General features: G+C 37.2%; 1 protein-coding gene across 1 annotated transcript in view; it reads right to left on the bottom strand.

The window, feature by feature from the left end:
* cfap251 (cilia and flagella associated protein 251) overlaps window positions 1–22,327 on the bottom strand; it is a 53,001-nt gene that overhangs the window by 1,880 nt on the left and 28,794 nt on the right. The window contains exons 13-20 of the mRNA XM_061902257.1: window positions 21,926–22,102; window positions 21,660–21,844; window positions 14,685–14,799; window positions 10,809–10,972; window positions 8,894–8,984; window positions 8,660–8,803; window positions 3,962–4,190; window positions 3,677–3,784 (exon numbers count right to left, since the gene is read on the bottom strand). Coding sequence (XP_061758241.1) covers window positions 3,677–3,784; window positions 3,962–4,190; window positions 8,660–8,803; window positions 8,894–8,984; window positions 10,809–10,972; window positions 14,685–14,799; window positions 21,660–21,844; window positions 21,926–22,102 — 1,213 coding nt within the window. The remainder of the gene's footprint in view (window positions 1–3,676; window positions 3,785–3,961; window positions 4,191–8,659; window positions 8,804–8,893; window positions 8,985–10,808; window positions 10,973–14,684; window positions 14,800–21,659; window positions 21,845–21,925; window positions 22,103–22,327) is intronic.

Genomic DNA, 22,327 nt, shown 5'->3' with positions numbered 1-22,327 from the left:
CTGTCAAAGTTCACACGCTAATAACGAGTGATTTTGAGAGTTATGTGATTAACTTCCGTCCTCTGTAACTCTGAGTCCATACAGATGCAGTGGAAAAGCAGCGGCGTTCCAGCTGATGCTGAGTCACAGGACCGAATTCAGAACAGAAATGGGTAAAGAAAAAGGTATATTGAATGGCAACTCTCGCTTTCTTCACCACTGTTAATTTTGACGGCAGTTTTTTTGTTAGTTTGTCGTAGTCCTTTGATGAAAATGTGTTCAGGTTTTAGTCATATTTTAGTCTTCTTAATTGATTTAGTTTTAGTCGACTAAGTTCCTCAACATTTTATGACTATTATTTATATTTTTAACACTTGAATTTGTCTTGAAACCACTTTATTAAGGTTATTGCAGAGCATCTCAAAAACTAAATTCACAAGACTTGCACTCCATTAATATATATATATATATGACTACAGTTCACACTAACCTCTCAGTGTTCTATTATTTAAGCTGAATTAGTTTTTTTTCCTCAAAGGTTAAATACTATACAGTTGTGGTCAAAAGTGGACATACACTTGTAAAGAACGTAATGTCATGGCTGTCTTGAGTTTCCAATAAATTCTACAACTATTATTTTTTTGCCTGAAGTTTAGGTATATGGCGCAGTTTGGTCCTCCCACAGGATAATGACCCCCAAACACATGTCAAAAGTGGTAAAGGGATGGGTAAATCAGGCTAGAATTAAGGTTTTAGAATGGCCTTCCCAAAGTCCTGAGTTAAACATGTGTACAATGCTGAAGAAACAAGTCCATGTCAGAAAACCCACAAATTTAGCTGAACTGCACCAATTTTGTCAAGAGTGGTCAAAAAATCAACCAGAAGCTTGCCAGAAGCTTGTGGATGGCTACCAAAAGCGCCCTAATGCAGTGAAACTTGCCAAGGGACTATCAAACACTCTCTACTTCAACATCCTATAAATATCTTCGTGTGCATCTGGAGTCATGTCTCTCATACAAGGAGCACGGCTTGAATCTAACAAAACTACAGCAAAAACTATATGTCAACAACAAAATCAGACGATACCTGTTGCCTTTCGTGTCTGAAAAAACTACTTACATGCCATAATCGTGTCAACTATATCATACTGTCTGCCCATTTGGACACTTACCACCAATGATGTTATAGAGTAGGGGTGTCCAAAGCTTTTGACTGGGGGGGCCACATTGGGCTACAAAATTGGTAGGAGGGCCGAAAGCGGACTGCATGCAGAGTAACTATATATATATATATATATATATATATATATATATATATATATATATATATACTGCGATGAGGTGGCAACTTGTCCAGGGTGTTCGCTGCCTTCCGCTCGAGTGCAGCTGAGATAGGATCCAGCGACCCCAAGAGGGACAAGCGGTAGAAAATGGATGGATATATATTAGGAGTGTGGTAAAAAATAGATTTGAATACGAATCAAATCGAATACGTTGTGCGATTCAGAATCGATTCTCATTTAAAAAAATTATTATTTTTTTTTTTTTTCTTATCAATTGAACAAACCACTACTCAATCCAACAAAATCTACTACTCTGCTTCCATGTCAGCAGACTGGGGTAGATCCTGCTGAAATCCTATGTATAGAATGAATACAGAATCCTTTTGAATCGGAAAAATATCGTTTTTGAATTGAGAATCGAATCGAAAAAATCGATATACAGTATTATCGAATCGTGACACCAAGAATCGATATTGAATCGAATCGTGGGACACCCAAATATTCACAGCCCAAATATATATATATATATATATATATATATATATATACACACATATATACAAATATATATATATATACATATATATACATACACATATATTCATCCAAATACACATATATACATACATACAGTATATACATATATTTACATCTATATACATGTATGTATACATATATAAATTTATATACATACATATATATACATGTATACATACATATATACATACATATATATAAATGTATATACATATATATATTTATATACATATGTATATATATATCTTTATATATATATATATGTGTACATATATATATATATATATATATATATATGTATATATATATGCAGTCCATACATATATGAGTACATGTTATTATAATAACATAATGGATATATAATTAACAATTATTATAATTGTTATTAAGCTTACGTGAAAGTTCAACTCCTTCCTTGTTTATTACTGAGACAACCTCATTAAGGTTTTTTAATCTATCAGAAATATCAAGCAGCTAAAATGCATCAAGCATGGATAAGTTTGGAAAGAGCGTTTCACATTTTTGTCATCATCCCTTTTATTGGATTTAAATGGGTGTCATTTAGATTTTTTTTACGTTGGTTTTATGTTTTTTTTTTTAAAAAAACAACACAAAGTTTAATGAGCAGGTTGTGTTATGTGTGGCCATGTTTGTTAAATTTTTGTACAAGTTTTTTTTTCTTTCCCTGCATCGTGACTAGGGAAGGTTGTTTGGATTGGGTCATATAAATGAATTCTGTACTTCGGTGACTTGAACTTACATATAAAGGCAGAACTATTTTTGTTGGCCCCCAGATGGCAAGAAAATGGCAGCAATCACGCTACTGGTTATTTATAGATGACATGGATGCACCGCTCCTGGTCAAGTTGTTTATTGAACTCGTGGCCAAATTGAAGACGTTGGCAGGCCGCATTTGGCTCGCGGGCCATAGTTTGGACACCCCTATTATTGAGCCCGTTGCAATTCTCTATTACATATTACAGAACCTACAAGATTCATAAAATACCTTCTGGTTGGGCTCGTCACTGTACTGTACTGTACTGTACTGTCTCAGTCAAATGCTCATACGTTCCCAAATTACCTCAATTATCATGCCATCAATGTTTACTTTGAGATGAAAAAAACCTTTGTCAAGCTTTGAGTGCGCTCATTCCGAATGTGAGCACCAGACATTCGCAGATCATAAGATCACACTCTCAGGAAGTTCTCCTTGTCCAGGCTTTTAAAAACAATTAATGCGAAAAGTTGTTTTTTTTCACACCTTCACTAAAGTCTTTCCAAATTAGGACAAGAAATACATTTTTACGATTCAAAATAAGTTTCTGTTGGACAGCGTCTCAAGCATGATGTCCCTTGTTGTCTGACTGTGTTTGTGTGTTTTGTTTTTATTGCGTTTACTTAATCTACTGCAGAGCAGGAACCTGCTGCAAACCAGTTTTAACTGAGTCAGGCCCCATTAACTGTAACACAACTGTCCCGTTTAATACATTAAATTAAATAACAAGGACAGTGGTTCTGATTGGATCCCTTCCATGTAGAGATGTCCGATAATATCGGACTGACGATATTATCGGCTGACAAATGCGTTAAAATGTAATATCGGAAATTATCGGTATCGGTTTTAAAAGCTTTAAATTTATGACGTTTTAAAACGCTGCTGTATGGAGTGGTACACGGACGTAAGGAGAAGTACAGACCGCCCATAAACCTTAAAGGCACTGCCTTTGTGTGCCGGTCCAGTCACATTACAATTATGGCTTTTCACACACACGTGAATGCAATCATACTTGGTCAAAAGCCATACAGGTCACACTGAGGTTGGCCGTATAAACAACTTTAACACTGTTACAAGAATGCGCCAGTAATAGGTGTACATACCATTAGATTTAGACAAATGGAGCTCAGTACTCTCCTCATCTTTGACTTCAATGTAGCCTAAAAGTGAAGTGAAACACTCTGCCAGCTCGTCTTCTGTCATGACTTCGCCTGTTAAAGAAAATAGAACACAGGGCTTGAAAATAACCAGCTTCCATTATGAAAGTGAATAAAGAAAAGTGTGAAAAGTTCGATTTTTGAGCTGAGTGCGCTCAAACAAGACAGAGGCAGTCAATGAACAAGCTGGGTAGTTCACGCATAATAAGTAATACATTTTGGCCAGCGTACCTCGGACCTGCAGGAGTTCCAGCAGATCTTCTCTCTGCAGAACAGGCCGTCCTGCCGTGTTTGCGTCGCAGAGGACGCGGAAAGCTTGAGCGATCTCATCACTGGAGATGCCAAAGGCCGGCCGATGGTTGACATAGAGCTTGATCAACTCCTCCAGGTTGATGTCCGTCGTGTATTCTCCCGTTTCGGCATATTTGCTCAGCTTGATCTCATTTAGCATGTCTTCTACCTATCATGAAAAAATGTACTTCCTTATTTGATTTGTAATATATTCTGCTTAAGTCGGACATGCCTGGGTTGACAACCTATTTATGTCGACCAAAAGGCGTGTCTTAATGAAATTAAACAATGGATGTCCGTTAACTTTTTGCAACTCAACGCCAAGAAAACGGAAATGCTGATTATTGGTCCTGCTAGACACAGACATCTATTTAATAATTCCACCTTAACATTTGACAACCAAACAATTACACAAGGCAACTCGGTAAAGAATCTGGGTATTATCTTCCACCCAACTCTCTCGTTTGAGTCACACGTTAAGTGTTAGATCCACTATGGACTGGACTTTCACAATATTATGTTAGACCCACTATGGACTGGACTCTCACTATTATGTTACATCCACTATGGACTGGACTTTCACAATATTATGTTGGACCCACTATGGACTGGACTCTCACTATTATGTTAGATCCACTATGGACTGGACTTTCACAATGTTATGTTAGACCCACTATAGACTGGACTCTCACTATTATGTTAGACCCACTATGGACTGGACTCTCACTATTATGTTACATCCACTATGGACTGGACTTTCACAATATTATGTTGGACCCACTATGGACTGGACTCTCACTATTATGTTAGATCCACTATGGACTGGACTTTCACAATGTTATGTTAGACCCACTATAGACTGGACTCTCACTATTATGTTAGACCCACTATGGACTGGACTCTCACTATTATGTTACATCCACTATGGACTGGACTTTCACAATATTATGTTAGACCAACTATGGACTGGACTCTCACTTCTATGTTAGATCCACTATGGACTGGACTTTCACAATATTATGTTAGACCCACTATGGACTGGACTCTCACTATTATGTTAGATCCACAATGGCTGGAGTTTTACAACATTATTTTACACCCACTATGGACTGGACTCTCACTATTATGTCAGATCCACTATGGACTGGACTCTCGCTATTATGTTAGAGCCACTGTGTACTGGACTTTCACTATTATGTTGGATCCACTATGGACTGGACTTTCACAATATTATGTTAGATCCACAATGGCTGGAGTTTTACAACATTATTTTACACCCACTATGGACTGGACTCTCACTATTATGTCAGATCCACTATGGACTGGACTCTCGCTATTATGTTAGAGCCACTATGTACTGGACTCTCACTATTATGTTAGATCCACTATGGACTGGACTTTCACAATATTATGTTAGACCCACTACGGACTGGACTCTCACTATTATGTTGGATCCACTATGGACTGGACTCTCACTATTATGTTAGATCCACTATGGACTGGACTCTCACTATTATGTTGGATCCACTATGGACTGGACTTTCACAATATTATGTTAGACTCATGCACTATAGACAGGACTTTCACTATTATGTTAGATCCACCATGGACTGGACTTTCACAATATTATGTTAGACCCACTATGGACTGGACTCTCACTAATATGTTAGATCCACTATTGACTGGACTTTCACAATATTATGTTAGATCCACTATGGACTGGACTCTCACTATTATGTTAGATCCACTATGGACTGGACTTTCACAATATTATGTTAGACCCATGCACTATAGACAGGACTCTCACTATTATGTTAGATCCACTATGGACTGGACTTTCACAATATTATGTTAGACCCACTATAGACTGGACTCTCACTATTATGTTAGATCCACTATTGACTGGACTTTCACAATATTATGTTGGACACACTATGGACTGGACTCTCCCTATTATGTTAGATCCACTATGGACTGGACTCTCACTTTTATGTTTGATCCACTATGGACTGGACTTTCACAACATTATGTTAGACCCATGCACTATAGACAGGACTCCCACTATTATGTTAGATCCACTATGGACTGGACTTTCACAATGTTATGTTAGACCCACTATGGGCTGGACTCTCACTAATATGTTAGATCCACTATTGACTGGACTTTCACAATATTATGTTAGATCCACAATGGCTGGAGTTTTACAACATTATTTTACACCCACTATGGACTGGACTCTCACTATTATGTCAGATCCACTATGGACTGGACTCTCGCTATTATGTTAGAGCCACTATGTACTGGACTCTCACTATTATGTTAGATCCACTATGGACTGGACTTTCACAATATTATGTTAGACCCACTACGGACTGGACTCTCACTATTATGTTGGATCCACTATGGACTGGACTCTCACTATTATGTTAGATCCACTATGGACTGGACTCTCACTATTATGTTAGATCCACTATGGACTGGACTTTCACAATATTATGTTAGACCCATGCACTATAGACAGGACTCTCACTATTATGTTAGATCCACTATGGACTGGACTTTCACAATGTTATCTTAGACCCACTATGGGCTGGACTCTCACTAATATGTTAGATCCACTATTGACTGGACTTTCACAATATTATGTTAGATCCACTATGGACTGGACTCTCACTATTATGTTAGATCCACTATGGACTGGACTTTCACAATATTATGTTAGACCCATGCACTATAGACAGGACTCTCACTATTATGTTAGATCCACTATGGACTGGACTTTCACAATGTTATCTTAGACCCACTATGGGCTGGACTCTCACTAATATGTTAGAACCACTATTGACTGGACTTTCACAATATTATGTTAGATCCACTATGGACTGGACTCTCACTATTATGTTAGATCCACTATGGACTGGACTTTCACAATATTATGTTAGACCCACTATAGACTGGACTCTCACCATTATGTTAGATCCACTATTGACTGGACTTTCACAATATTATGTTAGACCCACTATGGACTGGACTCTCACTAATATGTTTGATCCACTATGGACTGGACTTTCACAATATTATGTTAGACCCATGCACTATAGACAGGACTCTCACTATTATGTTAGATCCACTATGGACTGGACTTTCACAATGTTATGTTAGACCCACTATGGGCTGGACTCTCACTAATATGTTAGATCCACTATTGACTGGACTTTCACAATATTATGTTAGATCCACTATGGACTGGACTTTCACAATATTATGTTAGACCCATGCACTATAGACAGGACTCTCACTATTATGTTAGATCCACTATGGACTGGACTTTCACAATATTATGTTAGACCCACTATAGACTGGACTCTCACTATGATGTTAGATCCACTATTGACTGGACTTTCACAATATTATGTTAGACCCACTATGGACTGGACTCTCACTAATATGTTAGATCCACTATTGACTGGACTTTTACAATATTATGTTAGATCCACTATGGACTGGACTCTCACTATTATGTTAGATCCACTATGGACTGGACTTTCACAATGTTATGTTAGACCCATGCACTATAGACAGGACTCTCACTATTATGTTAGATCCACTATGGACAGGACTTTCAAAATATTATGTTAGACCCACTATAAAATGGACTCTCACTATTATGTTAGATCCACTATTGACTGGACTTTCACAATATTATGTTAGACACACTATGGACTGGACTCTCACTATTATGTTAGATCCACTATGGACTGGACTTTCACAATATTATGTTGGACTCTCACTATAATGTTAGATCCACTATAGACTGAACTCTCTTTATTATGTTTGATTCACTATGGACTGGACTTTCACAATATTATATTAGATCCACTATGGACTGGAGTCTCCCTATTATGTTAGATCCACTATGGACTGGACTTTCACAATATTATGTTAGATCCACTATAGACTGGACTCTCACTATTATGTTAGATCCACTATGGACAGGACTCTCACTATTATGTTGGATCCACTTTGGACTGGACTTTCACAATATCATGTTAGACCCACTCGACGTCCATTGCTTTCTGTCTCCCCTAGAGGGGGGGGGGGGCGTTGTTGCCCACATCTGCGGTCCTCTCCAAGGTTTCTCATAGTCATTCACATCGACGTCCCACTGGGGTGAGTTTTTCCTTGCCCTTATGTGGATGTCGTTGTGGCTTGTGCAGTCCTTTGAAACACTTGTGATTTAGGGCTATATAAATAAACATTGATTGATTTATTGAAATAAGCGGCGTCTGGTAATTTTAACGTGAAATAAATTCTATTGATATTACGATATTTTCTGGTTTACAATTATATCGATATATCTTACAAACTCAATAAATCTCCCAGCCCTACGTGGTTGACCGCTTTTGTCAGCGTAAAATGTGAGACTCAAAGGGGTCGTTTCTGAGCAAAAATGGGTCTGTGTATTTAAAAAAATATATCTATTATATATATATTTAATATATTACTCCAACGAATCAAATGCATCCAATCCCTTCAAACCACGCCCCCCTGTACGCAAGCAAGTTGTGTCCTCTGCACTTCTGACATCCAAATTCCATCCACGGGTGTCAACATAAGCGGATTTCACTTTAGAACTACCTCTTGCTCAGTAGGGAAGAAGGCCAAAGCCCGCACCAATGAGGTTACTTCCGTCAGAGGAATATTGGCAGACAGCTGACGTGTGTCCATTGACTCCAGGCCTTGATTATGGATTTGGCAGTAGTAGAAAAAGTCCTCAATTTCCTAAAGTACAGAGATCATCATAACGTACGTTTGTAAAAGTAGACATGTTTCTCGCTCTGTGAGGTTTTTAACTACAAAGTAAAAGCTCACTCTGTAAAATTTGCCATCCTTGCCTCCCTCCAGTAGAGTGTAGAAAGGCGTCAAATCCTTTCCTCCCAAAGCTGCTGCTCCCTCCAGGGCACTGCACTCATAACAAGGGCAGAACATATGCTATCAAATGTAATACAAACCCTGTTTCCATCTGAGTTGGGAAATTGTGTTAGATGTAAATATAAACGGAATACAATGATTTGCAAATCATTTTCAACCCCTATTCAGTTGAATATGCTACAAAGACAACATATTTGATGTTCAAACTGATAAACACTTTTTTTGTGTGCAAATAATCATTAACTTTAGAATTTAATGCTGGCAACACATGACAAAAAAGTTGGGAAAGGTGGTAATAAATACTGATAAAGTAGAGGAATGCTCATCAAACACTTATTTGGAACATCCCACAGGTGTGAAGGCTAATTGGGAACAGGTGGGTGCCATGATTGGGTATAAAAACAGCTTCCCAAAAAATGCTCAGTCTTTCACAAGAAATGATGGGGCGAGGGTCACCCCTTTGTCCACAACTGCGTGAGCAAGCAGTCAAACAGTTTAAGAACACCGTTTCTCAAAGTGCAATTTCAAGAAATTTAGGGATTTCAACATCTACGCTCCATAATATCATCAGAAGGTTCAGAGAATCTGGAGAAATCCCTCCACAAAAGCGGCATGGCCAGAAACCAACATTGAATGACCGTGACCTACGACCCCTCAGACGGCACTGTATCAAAAACAGACATCAATCTCTAAAGGATATCACCACATGGGCTCAGGAACACTTCAGAAAACCACTGTCACTAAACACAGTTCGTCACTACATCTGTAAGTGCAAGTTAACGCTCTACTATGCAAAGCGAAAGCCATTCATCAACAACATCCAGAAACGCCACCGGCTTCTCTGGGCCCGAGATCATCTAAGATGGACTGATGCAAAGTGGAAAAGTGTTCTGTGGTCTGACGAGTCCACATTTCCAATTGTTTTTGGAAATATTCGACATCGTGTCATCCGGACCAAAGGGGAACCATCCAGACTGTTATCGAAGCAAAGTTCAAAAGCCATTATCTGTGATGGTATGGGGGTGCATTAGTGCCCAAGGCATGGGTAACTTACACATCTGTGAAGGCACCATTAATGCTGAAAGGTACATACAGCTTTTGGAACAACATATGTTGCCATCTAAGCGCTGTCTTTTTCATGGACGCTCTTGCTTATTTCAGCAAGACAATGCCAAGCCACATTCAGCACGTGTTACAACAGCGTGGCTTCGTAAAAAAAGTGTGCGGGTACTTTCCTGTCCCGCCTGCAGTCCAGACCTGTCTCCCATCGAAAATGTGTGGCGCATTATGAAGCGTAAAATACGACAGCGGAGACCCCGGACTGTTGAACAACTGAAGCTCTACATGAAACAAGAATGGTAAAGAATTCCACTTTCAAAGCTTCAACAATTAGTTTCTTCAGTTCCCAAACGTTTATTGAGTGTTGTTAAAAGAAAATGTGATGTAACACAGTGGTGAACATGCCCTTTCCCAACTACTTTGGCACGTGTTGCAGCCATGAAATTCTCAGTTAATTATTATTTGCAAAAAAAATAAATAGTTTATGAGTTTGAACATCAAATATCTTGTCTTTGTAGTGCATTCAACTGAATATGGGTTGAAAAGGATTTGCAAATTATTGTATTCCGTTTGTATTTACATCTAACACAATTTCCCAACTCATATGGAAACGGGGTTTGTACATTTGTGGCGTCCATATGGGGTGTGCTCAATATATTTTGGAACACGTGAAAAAAATAATAGCACATGACAAGCCAATATGGGTGCATGTTATGACCAAAACTGAGATCTACTTGTGCAGAAGCGTTATCTTACACAAACACACATTTTTTTGTCTCATGAGCGCATATGTTACTTGTAGCTTATCTGCCATGACAGCACAGTGCAATCCGCTCCCCCCGCAGTGAAAACAAAGCGTCCGTCATGTGAGTGGGCAAAGGTAGACACGCCCGTCGGATGGCAGACGACAGCATGTGACTTGAAGGGGTTCCCATCCAGTGGAAGAATCTGGAGTCCGATCTGCAGGACGTAGAAGCAGCAAATTGTGACCGATACTGAATCTTGTTTTTAAAATTGCAGTCGACAAAAAGACTTAGGCATGTAAAACTACCGAGGATGTCGTAGTGGTTTGTGTTGTGGTTTGTGCAGCCCTTTGAGACACTAGTGATTTAGGGCTATTTAAATGAACATTGATTGATTGATTGATTGATTGATAAAAAAAACTTTAGAGAACAACGTGGAACAGTTTCCTAATCATAGACCAGGGGTCTCAAACTCAATTTATCCTGGGGCCGCTGGAGGCAGAGTCTGATTCTGGCTGGGCCGCAACAGGCATTCCACAAGAAAATCTTTGTTGAAAAAATTCCAATCTTCTCAAATGTCATTGTATTTATTTTTTTTACACAAAATGAGATCCATCCATCCATCGCTTCCGCTTATCCGAGGTCGGGTCGCAGGGGCAGCAGCCTATAAGCAGGGAAGCCCAGACTTCCCTCTCCCCAGCCTCTTCGTCCAGCTCCTCCCCTGGGGATCCCGAGGCGTTCCCAGGCTAGCCGGGAGACATAGTCATTCCAACATGTCCTGGGTCTTCCCCAGTGAGCCACAGTAAGCAACGACATAATGTCTTGCCGGCTAGCAACTTTAAACATTTTTATTTTGGAAGTGTTGTGAACACAGCGCGCTGGACAAATGTGTGTGTGTGCCCAGTAGAAACGAGGCAGCCAGCCAGGAACGGTAAAAAACTCTCTATGGTAACGCTGCTGCTAACATAACCAGAACTTATTAAAGATAAAAGTCCTTTTTAATTGACTTTCCCTAAATATCTAAAAGCTGCGATGAGGTAGTGACTTTTCCAGGGTGTACGCAGCCATCCGCCCGATTGTAGCTGATATAGGCACCAGCGCCCCCCCGCGACCCCAAAGGGAATAAGAGGTAGAAATGGATGGATGGATAAATATCTAAAATTATTCATATTCTCTTCATGTCATATTATGCTCCTTCCAGCGCTGTTGTTTTTAGTTTAGAGTTTTTATCCAATCAGAATTCAGCTATCTTATTTTGCCATGCTGTACCAAATCTGCCCGGGGCCTTTAGAATCAACAATGCAGTCTATGTACTTTAATAGAAAGTTGCGACAGCCAATCAGATCACGAGTTGTTGTCAGTAAGGCCTTCTGGAAGGGCGACTTTTGACACTTAGAAAAAATCCTGAATTTTTGACAGGAAAAAAATCTAAATTTTTTGACATTTAGAAAAAAATACTGACTTTTTAACATTGGAAAAAAATCCAGATTTTTTTGACCCCAAAAATTTACTTTTTGACACTTTGAAAAAAATCCCTTCTTTTTGACCTAAAAAATTTCGAATTTTAGATCATTTGGAAAAAATCCTGAATTTTTGACGGAAAAAGTCCAAATTTTTTTATCACTTAGAAAAAATCCCGAGTTTTTAACACTTGGAAAAAAAAATCTAGATTTTTTGACACGCAGAAAAAAAATCCCTTCTTTTTGACAAAAAAAATCCAGGATTTTTGACACTTACAAAAAAATCCCTTCTATTCGACACTTAGAAAAAAATCCATTATTTTTGACAAAAAAAAATTCTGACTTTTTGAGACTTGGAAAAAAATCCCTTCTCTTTGACCAAAAAAATCTTGAATTTTTGACATTTAGAAAAAATCCTGAGTTTTTGACACTTACAAAAAAAATCCTGATTTTTTGACACTTGAAAACAATCCGTTGTTTCACAAAAAAGAAAAAAATCCTGACTTTTTGAAACTGAAAAAAAATCCAATTTTATTGACAGAAAAAAACAATTTTTGTAAACTTGGAAACAAATCCTGATTTTTTATTACTTGGAAAAAAAATCCAGATTTTCTGACACGTAGAAAAAAATATCCCTTCTTTTTGACAAAAACAATCCAGAATTTTTGACACTTAGAAAAAATCCCTTCTTTTCGACACTTAGAAAAAATCCATTATTTTTTACCCAAAAAAAATCCCTTCTTTTTGAGAGAAAAAATCTAGAATTTTTGACATTTAGAAAAAAATCCAGATTTTTTGACACGTAAAAAAAAATCCCAATTTTTTGACACTTAAAAAAAAATCTCAATTTTCTGACACTTAGAAAAAAGTCCAAATTTTTTGACATTTGAAAACAATCCGGATTGTTTCACAAAAAAAAAAAAAAATCCTGACTTTTTGTAATTTAGAATAAATGATAAATGGGTTTTACTTGTATAGTGCTTTTCTACCTTCAAGGTATTCAAAGCGCTTTGACACTACTTCCACATTTACCCATTCACACACACATTCACACACTGATAGAGGGAGCTGCTATGCAAGGCGCTAACCAGCACCCATAGGGAGCAAGGGTGAAGTGTCTTGCTCAGGACACAACGAACGTGACCAGGTTGGTACTAGGTGGGGATTGTTAGAAAAAATCCCAACTTTTTGACAGAAAAAAACCTAACTTTTTGACACGTAGAAAAAATCCTGACTGTTTAACACTTGAAAAGAAATCCAAATTTTTTGACAAAAAAAAAATCCAGATTTTTTGGCAAAAAAAATCCTGACTTTTTGACACTTATGATAAATCCCTTCTTTTTGACCCAAAAAAATCCTGATTTTTTTTACACTTAAAATCTCGATTTTTTTTACACTTTGGAAAAAAATCCCAACTTTTTAACATTTAGAAAAATCCTGAATTTTTGACACTTGGAAAAAAAATCCAGATTTTTTGACCAAAAAAAAAAAAATCCAGACTTTTTGACACTTGGAAATAAATCCAGATTTTTTTACTAAAAAGGAATCCAGATTTTTTGACATTTAGAAATAAATCCCAACTTTTTGACAGATAAAATCCTAACTTTTTGACACTTACAAAAAGTATATACTCTTTAATATTTGGAAAAAAATACAGATTTTTTGACCAAAAAAAATTCTGATTTTTTGACATTTAGAAAAAAAATCCCAAATTTTTTGACACTTAGAAAAATCCTGACTTTTTAACACTTGGGGAAAAAAATCCAGATTTTTTGACAAAAAAAAAATCCAGATTTTTTTGACGCTTAGAAAAAAAATCCCAATTTTTTCACAATTGAAAAAAAAAAATCCAGATTTTTTGACTAAAAAAATCCCGACTTTTTGACACATTGAAAAAATACCTTCTTTATGACCGAAAAAATCCCGATTTTTTGACACTGAGAAAAAAATCCCGATTTTTTGGACACTTAAAAAAAAATCCCAACTTTTTCACAGAAAAATATCCAAACTTTTTGACACTTAAAAAAAATCCCGACTTTTTGACAGAAAAAATCCCAAGTTTTTGACATAAAAACGTTGAACGTGACATTTACGCATCCTGTGATTGGATACTCACCGTGACCGTTAGCAGATGTATTTGAGAACACAAAGAGTTGATAGACAGTTGCGATAGCCAATCAGATCACAAGTTTTTGACAGTAGCCTATCTAGGTAGCCTGATGTTAACGAGACTGTGATTGGATTCTCACTGAAAGCCGAGGTGGGAATCACTCGGCCCGCCACTACAGCATAGCAATTGGTTCGCGAGTTCAAGACCCCTGTCATGGACTAATTTGATATAGTCTTACGATGCTGTGCATACAGGAGCTCACATTTATGCTGTAAAATAACCACACTATTGTGACAAAATCAGCATTTATCATAGGTTGGTTGTGTTGAATAGGATTTGCTACAAATGTCATCACTGACCTTGTCCTCTGTGATGTATGCCATGTAATATGATCCAGCCTCGTTGTTCTTAGACGTGGGTAAATTCCCGATTTTCTTAATTGGACTTCCATATGTTGGGCCGAGGACAGTCTTTCTGTAGTAAACACACACATCATTTAGATCAGAGAGCCACATTGCAGTTATGTTTGGCCCCAGAAATTTTGACCTTAAAATTTAGTGTACATTACTGTATATGGAAAACAGTACTGTGTAGTACAATAGAATTACATTATTTTTTTACTGATAATCCAAAAAATGCAATTTTACAATAACATTTTGGGACCTGGGCTTCCAGTTTTTAATTTTTTTTTTTTACCGCAAATCACAACTGTAGATTTTTCCCTGTATTACTGTAAATGCTAAAACTGCATTTACAGTAATTTCTTAATTTAGAGAAAAATGCTGTAAAAAACACAGTCAATTTCGCAATTTTACCATGAAACCTATTGCTATTTTTACATTGCACAATTTGATGATAACTTTTTTTGAAATCAATATTATTCGTATTTTATATTTAAAAAATGGTTTGAATATTTGATCATATATTTTTGCACAATTAGACAATATTTAAGTTATCACTTTGCCATTACATGCAGTAAATATATATTTTTTCTCCCAAAATAGAAAGAAAGAATACAGGTTACAGTACTTTATTGATACATGTTATTTCCAGGCTTTCGAGGGCCAAATAAAATGAAGTAGCGGGCCACATTTTGACACCTGTGATTTAGATGATGGGTGAATATTAGGGGTGTGGGAAAAATAGATTCGAATACGTTGTGCGATTCAGAATCAATTCTCATTTTTTAAAAATCGATTTTTTTTTTTAAAGTTTTTTTTTTCTTATCAATCCAACAAACCACTTCACAGCAATACCATAACAATGCAATCCAATTCCAAAACCCAACCTGACCCAGCAACACTCAGAACTGCAATAAACAGAGCAATTGAAAAGACACAAACACGAGACAGAACAAAACAAAAGTAGTGAAACAAAAATGAATATTATCAACAACAGTATTAGTTATAATTTCAGCATAGCAGTGATTAAAAATCCCTCATTGACATTATCATTCGACATTTGTAAATAAAAAATAACAATAGAGTCACAGTGGCTTACACTTGCATGGCATCTCATAAGCTTGACAACACATCAAGTCCAATATTTTTACAAAGATAAAATAAGACATATTTTTGGTTCGTTTAATAGTTAAAACAAATTTACATTATTGCAATCAGTTGATAAAACATTGTCCTTTACAATTATAAAAGCTTTTTTTTTTTTTTAAATGTACTACTCTGCTTGCATGTCAGCAGACTGGGGTAGATCCTGCTGAAATCCTATGTATTGAATGAATACAGAATCGTTTTGAATCGGAAAAATATCGTTTTTGAATCGAGAATCGAATTGAAAAAAATCTGTATATTATCGAATCGTGACCCCAATAATCGATATTGAATCGAATTGTGGGACACCCAAAGATTCGCAGCCCAAGTGAATATCTTTACTTTACTGATGAGGGAGAACACTAAATTGGCCCTAGTGTGTGAATGTGAGTGTGAATGTTGTCTGTCTATCTGTGTTGGCCCTGTGATGAGGTGGAGACTTGTCCAGGGTGTACCCTGCCTTCCGCCCGATTGTAGCTGAGATAGGCGCCAGCGCCCCCCGCGACCCCGAAAGGGAATAAGCGGTAGGAAATGGATGGATGGATGGAGAGCCACCCAGGGGCCTCACCAGGAATTTCAGGCCCCATGAAGTTAAATCACAATGGGCCCCCTTAGGCAGCTACTGTCTCCACAATTTTGTAATTGGCCAAACTTTCCCCTTAGCTAGATGGGGCCACCACTCCTTTGATTAGCCTTTTAAACAAACAAAAAAAAAGGGTTCACAACACATCCATCAGTCAGCTCACCACTAGGGATGGGCGATATGGTCTAAAACAGGGGTCACCAACGTGGTTTCCACGGGCACCAGATAGCCCGTAAGGACCAGATGAGTAGCCTGCTGGCCTGTTCTAAAAATAGCTCAAATAGCAGCACTTACCAGTGAGCTGCCTCTATATTTTAAATTGTATATATTTACTAGCAAGCTGGTCTCGCTTTGCCCGACATTTATAATTCTAAGAGAGACAACACTCAAATAGAATTTGAAAATCCAAGAAAATATTTCAAAGACTTGGTCTTCACTTGTTTAAATAAAATCCATCCATCCATCCATTTCCTACCGCTTATTCCCCTTTGGGGTCACGGGGGGCGCCAGCGCCTATCTCAGCTACAATCGGGCGGAAGGTGGTGTACACCCTGGACAAGTCGCCACCACATCGCAGGGCCAACACAATAGACAGACAAAATTCACACTCACATTCACACACCAGGGCCAATTTAGTGTTGCCAATCAACCTATCCCCAGGTGCATGTCTTTGGAGGTGGGAGGAAGCCGGAGTACCCGGAGGGAACCCACGCATTCACGGGAAGGACATGCAAACTCCACACAGAAAGATCCCGAGCCTGGGATTGAACCCAGTGCTGTAGGACCTTTGTACTGCAAGGCAGACGCACTAACCCCTCTGACACCGGGAAAATAAATAAATACATTCATTTATTGTTTTACTTTGCTTCTTATAACTTTCAGAAAGACTATTTTAGAGAAAAAATACAACCTTAAAAATGATTTTAGGATTTTTAAACACATATACCTTTTTACCTTTTAAATTCCTTACTCTTCTTTCCTGACAATTTAAATCAATGTTCAAGTAAATGTATCTTTTTTATTGTAAAGAATAATAAATAAATGTTAATTTAATTCTTTATTTTAGCCTTTGTTTTTTCGACGAAGAATATTTGTGAAATATTTCTTCAAACTTATTATGATTCAAATTTTAAAAAATTCTTCTGGCAAATCTAGAAAATCTTTAGAATCAAATTTAAATCTTATTTCAAAGTCTGTTGAATTTCTTTTGTACTGGAAAATCTAGAAGAAATAATGATTTGTCGTTGTTAGAAATATAGCTTGGTCCAATTTGTTATATATTCTAACAAAGTGCCGATTGGATTTTAACCTATTTAAAACATGTCATCAAAATTTTCAAATAAATCTTAATCAGGAAAATCACTAATGATGTTCCATAAATTTTTTTTTTTTTTAAAGATTCAAATTAGCTAGTATTTCTCTTCTTTTTTTCTGTTGAATTTTGAATTTTAAAGAGTCGAAATTGAAGATAAACTATGTTTCAAAATTGAATTTTAATTTTTTTCCTGTTTTCTCCTCTTTTAAACCGTTCAATTAAGTGTTTTTTTCATCATTTATTCTCTACAAAAAACCTTCCGTAAAAGAAAAAAAAAATGGACGATGGAATGACGGACAGAAGTACCCATTTATACATATATATATATATATATATATATATATATATATATATATATATATATATATATATATATATATATATATATATATTAAAGCTAAATTGAATAAATTGGCTATTTCTGGCAATTTATTTAAGTGTGTATCAAACTGGTAGCCCTTCGTATTAATCAGCACCCAAGCAGTAGCTCTTGGTTTCTAAAAGGTTGGTGACCCCTGGTCTAAAATCTACTGTATATAGAGACATATACATCATCATGTGCTGCCTTCATTATAACACTTATATAAAACTACATTTTTTGCGACTCTTTTTTTGGTATTTTTGGTCCAATATGGCTCTTTCAACATTTTGGGTTGCCAATTCCTGCCTTAATGTTACGTTGCTATATTTGATATGTATTTGGACAAGTGCAGAGTAAAAATCAATGTCTAAAAAGTGGATGAAGTACACAATGAGTACACAAATAAGAAAAACTGAGCTCATTAGCATTACAGCTACAGACACACAAAATGATGTGCCCCAGGTCGGGCCTCGGAAAAATTCCAACATCAAAGCTTTTTGGACACCACAATATTATGACCTTTTTAAAATTGGCCAAAATTGTAGAATATGAGACTCTAAATCACACCTGGGCAAATTAAGGCCTGGGGGCCACATGCGGCCCATTGAGCTTTTCAATATGGCCCGCCGGACATTCCCAAATCATTTTTTTAGATCTTTAAGATGGAAACTGTAGCTGCCATTATGATGTGCAGTCATTTTTTGTAATGACCGTAAGTCTTGAACTGTACAAAATATTTTACTGGTTGGAATCTGCACTTATGGATGATATACCAGTTACTATGGTAATCTAATTAGTTACTATGGTAATCTACGTAACAGCAGCTCAGACGAGGCACCAAGCAGTGTGGACGGAAAGCATTTCCACAAACGCGGAAGGAGATTTTCAGAACAAAGTTCTAAAGTAATAAATAATAATGATGATAATACATTTAATTTGTAAAAATCACTTTACATTGAGCAAACATCCTCAAAGTGCTACAGTGTATTAAAAAATAAACCAATAAATAATAATAATAATAATAATAAAAAGATAATAAAACTAAATAAAATATAAAAACTAGAACAGCCTAGTAGCTAGAACTAATATGCATATATATATAAAAAGGCTTTAAAAAAAAAAGAAAAAAAAAAGAAGGGTTTTTAAGCCTTTTTCAAAAGCATCCACAGTTTGAGGTGCCCTCAGGTGGTTAGGGAGAGCGTTCCACAGACTGGGAGCAGCGGAGCAGAAAAGCTTAGTGATATAGAATAGAATAGAAAGTACTTTATTGATCCCTGGGGGAAATTCAGCAAATATCAGATGTATCAGATTGTAGGTGGGTTTATTGTGTACCCTTTGCGTTCATGTTTCACTATTTGTTGCATTTTTGTTGCGTTTCACTTGATTGTAAAATATGTCGATCGAAAGGGGGTGTGACATTCATATTTTTTCAAAATTCAGTGTTTTATCGTTCATGGAAAACCTAAAAAATTACATTCCGTTTTTTAAGGCGGTCTGTCATAACGTTTAATTCAGGGGTGTCCAAAGTGCGCCCAGGGCCCATTTGCGGCCCGCAGCTAATCGTTTACCGGCCCGCCACACATGCTGCAAAAATTGCAAAATTGATAGTATTGCAAAAATTAAAACAAAACATTTTTAAAAAGTGGAATGAGGTGAAATGTAATGAGAAAAAGTGGCAATGTTGACACACAGCTGCCATGCAGGCAGTTTTTTTGTTTCCGTTTATTTAATTTTTTTCGATTGCTCCAAAAAAAAAAAGACAAAAAAAATCTATGTTAAAATTAATTATTACTTAAAAATTACTTTAAAATGTTTTATGTGAAAAAAATATTGCATATGTTGTGTGGTTGCCATATAAAAACATCAAAGTTTTGACAAAAGAGCATAAAACAAACACAACTATAGTTCAAACTTAAAATCAACAGATATACTGTATCGAAAGTTGATCTTGAAATTTAAGTGTTAAAAGTTCCACAAAAAAAAACCTAATAAAAATGCCTCACTTTATGAGTGCGGAACCCTTCAAATCTCAGATATATTTAGTAGGATTTTATTTAACTTTTCACAGTGATTACTTAAAAAATATGAAATAATTAAAATCAATGGTGTTCTGCATTATTGATCTTTGAGAGCTTTAATTGCTACATAAAGGAACTCTCCTGGAGGAATCAATAAAGTACTGTCTATATATCTATCGAAATCAGGGATCTCGAACTCAATTTACCTGGGGGCCACTGGATGCAGAGTCTGGGTGGGACTAGGCCGCTAGAAAAGATTTATTTAAAAAAACTATTTTTAAATGTCTTTATTTTTATATCAACACGAAATAAAATCAAAATATAAATGAACAAAATAATAAGTAAGTAAATAAATCAGTCATAAGTAATAACAATACTAATTTGATTTCTCCAGTTAGCAATGATGTATACACATACTTACTGTGATGTTATGAGTTAGGAAATATAAGAATTACACCACCTAGCATGCAACATGTTGGTAGCTAGAATGTGGTTGTGAGCACGCTATGGAGTTTACAGTTATGGTAGCACAATTAGCCCCGAACGGGCTAACATCACGACTAACGTGTTACGCGTCCGATTCGCCCAGCGACTCTGTCGGAGTATCAGCGGAGTCCAGTGCACAACAGTTTTTTATTGTCGCTCGGTCCTTCGGCGGAGTGCTTCGGAAGCTATCGGACCGCTCGTCTCTCCGGCACTGATTGTTACAGCGGCGCCGGGAGAGGGAGCGAGAGAGGAACACACACAGTGACAGAGAGAGCTGGAGAGAGAGAACAGGTAGGTGAAAGAGCGCGTGTGGGTCTAGTGGAAAAGCGGCAAAGCGTTTCTCTGCTTACATCACGCAAGTGATGTCAATGTTCGGCCCTTGAGAGCCACGTACCACACCATGATTGGTAGATTCCTTAAGCTCCGCACATAACGCTGTCAAAACTTGCGGGCCGCACTAACATTAAACTTTCATATTAAGATGGGGGGTGCAAAAATACTGCATATTTCAGTTTTACTATAAAAAACAAAGTTGTCTTTGACAAAAAAGGCATACAACCTTATTTGTTTTACTTTATATCAACCTCAAGTTGATATAGATTTACTGTAAGCATTAAATAAAAAATAATAAGAAGAATTTGACTTATTTTTAACATTTTACTGACTGAGACACTCTATGCTCCCCAGGAGCCCTAAGGATAAAAAAAAATCCATATATTTTGTTATGGTTTGAAAATGAAAAATATCAAAATGGCCCCCGCATGCTTAAATTTTTCCATGTGCGGCCCTCTGTGGAAAAAGTTTGGACACCCCTGGTTTATTCAATCAGACATTATTGTGAGGTTTTGTATTATTGTTCCTAGAAATAGATATACCAGCCCCCAGACACATGTTTTTTTCTCTAAATGTTGCCCCTCGAGTCAATATAATTGCCCAGGCCTGCTCTAAATGTTTAATTGAAATTAATGCTAATAAAAAGTCTTCATCGTGCTATATTTTTCCGTAATTCCCTTGATCATGTTACCTGCACAGTTTCGTGGTGCTGTTGAAAAGCTTCATCTTATACTGGTCCGAAGCGATGACGAAAAATTGCTCGGCGCCAAAGGGCGGGTACCACGTCATGCATATCGGCACAGCATTTTGCTCAATGCGCTTTGCACCGGAGATGACAATCAGGTCCAAGTCACTGTTCTCCAGGTCGTATTCCACCTATTGGCCACGGACAGCTGATCGTCAATGCAGCAAACTGCAGTGTAGCTTACACACTTGGGGACCTGGAGGTGGACTCACCAGCATGCGGTCCTTGCCCAGGGTGAACAGCCTGGGCTTGGCACTGTCCTGGTGGACCCCGAACAGAAGGTCGGTAATGGGTTTGTAGTGGGAGCGGTATCTGCCCATGTAGGTCCAGTGGGGAAGAGAGTCCTCGGTGGTTTTCAAGCGGAATATGGTGATGGCTTTCCCGACATCCTAGAGGTGAGATGACAACATCTGGTCTCAGATTAGATTTGAGATCAAAACTGTATTTAGCCCCCTGAGTGTGACCCCTGAGGCAAATTAAAAGTTCCAATAGCAGCAACACCGTATGGAGTGTGGACAGTCGTAGCAACCGGAGCAAAGATTGCAGTGTAAAACTGGTGTGATTCAAATACAATAATCAGTTTGTAACCGTATAAAAGGTGGTATAGCAAAAAA

This window comes from Nerophis ophidion, linkage group LG01 (genome assembly GCF_033978795.1).
Source record: "Nerophis ophidion isolate RoL-2023_Sa linkage group LG01, RoL_Noph_v1.0, whole genome shotgun sequence".
NCBI lineage: Eukaryota > Metazoa > Chordata > Actinopteri > Syngnathiformes > Syngnathidae > Nerophis > Nerophis ophidion.
This window is presented reverse-complemented; position numbering and strand designations above follow the sequence as displayed.